The sequence below is a fragment of the Merops nubicus genome, unplaced genomic scaffold, assembly GCF_000691845.1.
Source record: "Merops nubicus isolate BGI_N331 unplaced genomic scaffold, ASM69184v1 scaffold25725, whole genome shotgun sequence".
Classification (NCBI taxonomy): domain Eukaryota; kingdom Metazoa; phylum Chordata; class Aves; order Coraciiformes; family Meropidae; genus Merops; species Merops nubicus.
Window position 1 is genome coordinate 3,150 of NW_008611998.1, and position 4,547 is coordinate 7,696.

The following is a 4,547-nucleotide window of genomic DNA, read 5'->3' on the forward strand; positions in this document are numbered from 1 at the left end:
CAACCTCGTGTTAGGGCGTGGAACTTGAACGCTGCAGATCCTCACGCTAGAAAAGCATAGGTGAGATCCAAGGGAACAATTCCACACAGGGCACATCTCGGTGATGTCCACCCCAGCAACAGCCCTGCTCCCAGAACCAGGCTCTCCTCAATGCAGGAACACAAAAAAAAACCCCAAAAAAACCACCTGAGACCCACCTCAACAGCAAAAGTTTTATTGCCTGGCTCTCTGGGCGGCGCGATCGAGCCGCTCGCCTCACTGGGCTTTCTCCTCACAGAGCTGTTGGTGGGGTGTCCTCAGATCTGCCCTGGGGAAGCTCCAGCTCTGTTTTCATCCCTCCTCAGCCCGCAGACAGCAGCAGCTCATATCTGCCCCCCTGGAAGGAGCTGTCTGTGGATCCAAGCAGCCCGCTTCCGCTGCTGCCCCGTGCCAAGCCCACGTGGAGGAGCCGCGTTCTGCAGATGAGTCACAAACCACACTGGAGACAGGCCCTTTGTGCCGTTATTCTGCCCCCTTTCCCTCTTCTCCAGAGCTCTGCTAGCTGCCAGAGGACAGAGGCTGTGGTCAAAGATCTCACGATGGAAAATTCTGTGAAGAAACAAAGAAAGACATCCCATAGTGCAGATTTTTAAGTGGGTTGGTTTTGGTTTAAGCGCCACACCTGTATGTTTTATCAGCACAACATGCAAAATATTCTCTTTGTGCTTAAGTGTCTGCTCCATCAACTAACCAAAAAATGATCTAACCAACCTGGACAGGTGCCAAGAGCCACCTCCAGAAACTGGGCTTGGGGAGAGGGCTGCACAGCAGAGCTCACAGCACTGAAAGCAGCAGCAGGTGAATTATGAAAGGACAAGAGGAAACAGCCTCAAGTTCCACCAGGGAAGGTTTATGTTGGCCCTGAGTAACAATTTCTTGCCCAAAAAGTGTTGTCCAGGGCTGTGCCAGGCTGCCCAGGGCAGTGGTGGAGTCCCCACCCCTGGAGGGGTTTCCAAGCCGTGGAGATGTGGTGTGAGGGACACGGGGCAGTGGGGACCTGGCAGTGCTGGGGAATGGCTGGACTTGATGATCTTAAGGGTCTCTTCCAACCAAACTCATTCTATTTGTATTACTTTGGTGCCTCAAAACTCCAGTTTTGAGATCCCACTACACCACAGTGGGGAAGCAGAAGAGAAAGTCAGCGTGCAGCTCAAGGATGGTGCTGCTGAAGGCAAAGCCTGGCTGGGTTTCAGAATAAAGCAGCTCCTTAGACACGCACAGCTCTGTTCTGCAGCTCCACAGGGCCCCTAACTGTATTTCACAGTCAGTTCAGAGCATCACCTCTGGAACACTCACCCTACAAGTGAGCAACAGCTCCCTGAGCTCCTGGCAGTTTGCTGCACCCCTGAGACCAACCTACCGCCTGTTTCCTGTGGATGTTGAGGATGTGGATGTCCTCGCTGCGGTACTCCTCGTCGTGCTGATCCAAGGGAATTCTCTCCAGCTCAAAGTCCATCTGAAGCAGCTGGTTAGCAGAGAACACACAGAACGATTCAGATGACACCCCCTGCCCTTTTGGACCGAGTGTGTTGAGCTAAAAAGGTCCCACAATGTACTGCAAGACACCTCAGGAGGCCGGAACCATCACGCTCAGACCATTCCACTAAAGGCCTCTACAACTGCACAAGTGATTCCCCCTTCCTGCAGCACATTTACTCTCGTTTTCACTATTTCAGTGCCAGTTCAAATCTACAGGCACCGCACAACCTTTCAGAAGAAGGTAGAAGCTTGTGCTAAACCGTTCAGCTTCCTCCGAAGCGCTGCGCCAAACCGCAGTGCCTGCCTCCGTCTGCCAACCCCAACTGGAGGGGTGGGGGGGGGAAAAAAGAAGCTAAAAAACTCCAGCACTGACTCCACAACATGCTCGGAGGATTAACTCATCTGAACCCTGGCAAGCTGAGGAAGGAAATAACAGGAGAGCAGAAATCATCCAGAAACACCTACACCTACTGTGGGAGCGGCCCCCCGTCAGAGCGGATCTCAGCCCTGCTCATAGCCAGGTCCCCACAGGACTTCAAGGCACGGCTAATTATTAAAGAGGTGGTTTTATTAATGCATATAAATCACCCTGGAAGTCCTGCCTTTCTTTTTTTGTAGTGTTATTCTGATTACCTATAATCCAGAAGCCCTGCCCAAGGGCTGCTCTCCAGCAGACTTCACCGGTGCAGAGTTAAACCCTGCACTGAGCATCATCCCCACAACCCAAGGAGGGATTCAGCTGTTACCTGAGTTCCTTTGCTTCATCAGGACTATTTAATTATATCACCTATTAATCCTCTTTCAGCAGAGGGGGGAAAATTTTTGCACAAGCAGCTTTATCGTTTAGCAGAGTTTTGAGTTCCTGAGCTACTCTGAAAAACTTTACCTGCATTTTCCCCTCTGCTTTCAACAGATTTTCACCAGACTGATTTTTAATCCTTCCAGGGATTGACAAGATCAAGACATCCACTGCAGAAAGAAGAGAGCAACCTATGGCTACTTCACCTGCTCCTATGAAAATGATTGTTTTGACAGGTATTGCCTCACATCAGGAAGCCCTTTTTGGGAATCTGGAAGGTATTCCAAGCTCCAGAGGCTCTTAACCTCTGCCTGGATCAAAAGCATCCATACAGTTAAGATCAGTAAGGCACAAAAAGTTTGACCTACTGAAGGAAGGAAAGTTCACTGAATATCCAGAAAGTTTCTCCTGGTGAGCTGGACAGTAACTTCAAGAGTCACCATCTAAATTTTCTGCCTCATTTAAAGACAACGTGCTTCTCCTGCTACAAACTCCACTTTGTGCAGTCAGCCTGAATTTCTGCTTGTAGCAATTTCCATCAACATTCAGCTGATCCCATACAAAGCCCTTCTTACATCCACCTCCCAGTGCTCAAAAAGCACACGCTAAAAACACTCACCTCAAAGTATTTTCTCTCAATTGCAGGGTTCTTGCCCATAGTCCTCTGTTCATAACAGCACAAGACGCACGTGTCAGGGCCAGTGAGGTCCTTCAGTGTCTTCAGTAAGGGCTCCAATGACTGTCCAAAAGAGGTGAAGTATTTCCCACTTAGATTTCAAGTTCACTGTACTGGTATGATAGCCTCTAAACTAGAGAAAGTCTTCACCCAAGAGAGCCCTTTCCCGTTTTGCTTTTTCAGGGAATTATTTTTAGTACTTTAACTGGGACAAAAAGAACATGGGGGCAAGCTGGAAAGCAGAGGAGAAAGGGAGACTGCACAGAAGAGCCTCACAGACTGGCCAAGGGAACTGAACTAGCATCAAAGCCCCAAACACCCCTCGCTGCCGAGTGGGCATTTCCTTCAGGCACACAACAACTACTTCTTGACATGTTTCTTGAGAGTTTTCTCAACCATTCTTGGAACTATGTTTGGAAACAGGTCTACCACGCAGGGAGCCAAGGCAAGGGGCTGGTCAGCCCCCTGGGGCACAGGGTTCTTCAGGTCATTTCTCTTTTCCTGCAACCCCTGCTAGCTCTCTGCACACATCCTACAGAGCTCCAGCTGAGGAGATGGGGCAGACTACAGCAACCACATAGCTGGAGCCTGATTCCTCCTTCTGCCTGCCCAAGGGAAGCCTGAGGAGAACCCAAACATTGCAGGTGTGGCACTATTCAATTTAATTTACCAACACATTAAACAGTTCACCACTATCAGTCACAACGTTTTGCTTCACGCTTCAATTCCTAATGTAAAACAAACAAACAACAATCCATGGGGAGAGGGCAAGGCACAAATATTAAGTTCAGTGTTTTTTTAAACATAAAAAAAGTCTCTGGTTGAACCTCAAATGGCCTTAAATCTGTTTAAAATGCTTTCTCCAGTCCCGTTCTACGCATTCCTCTAAACCATGGGGACCAAGACACAGGTACAGTATTTATTTGAACACTTCTCACACCAAACCCACGCCCTTCCCAAAGGAAGTTGTTTTTTTTTTTTGCTAAGTCCTTATTTACCTCCTCATAGTAAATGCAATCAGCCATTAGGATATAATCGGGGGGAGGCTGAAATTCTGTGACATCTTCACCCCTAAAAAGAAGAATAAAAAGAAGTGAAAACAAGTAACAGCACAAGACAAATCACTGACGGAGAGAGCACGAATTTAAGTATGTTCTTACACCGAGCTGCGCTTTTACAGCAGTATTTCCAAGTCTATTTGGCAACTGAACACGGCCACAGCCCCCGCTAACGCCGAACAGGAACATTAAAGGATCATACAAACCATTTCAGTACCTTGGCTCGGACTGACCCTGTCACCAGGTGCTTGTTTTTTTCTATATTAATCGTCAGCAGCTCCTGCAGCTCCTCAAGGTCCGTCACCGTCACGTTCGCCCTGTAACACAGGCGGGGTTACGGCCCCCTCGCACGAAACGGGCGGTTTTACCAGAATCGGGGGAGGTTTCAGGGATAACGCCACGAAGGAGAGGGCAGAGGCGGAGGAAGGGGCCGAGGGTGAGAGGTGGAGGAAGGGGCGCGGGGAGCGGCCTCCCCGCCCCCGGGCCTCCGCTCCGC

General features: G+C 49.4%; 1 protein-coding gene across 1 annotated transcript; it reads right to left on the reverse strand.

The window, feature by feature from the left end:
• Positions 1-1,399: 1,399 nt before the first annotated feature.
• Positions 1,400-4,368, reverse strand: VCPKMT (valosin containing protein lysine (K) methyltransferase; the record flags this gene model as incomplete). Its single annotated transcript, XM_008941421.1, has 4 exons — positions 1,400-1,504; positions 2,937-3,056; positions 3,992-4,064; positions 4,258-4,368. Coding segments are annotated over 4 exons (409 nt in total), but the record flags the coding sequence as incomplete, so codon positions are not given.
• Between the last annotated feature and the right edge of the window lie 179 nt (positions 4,369-4,547).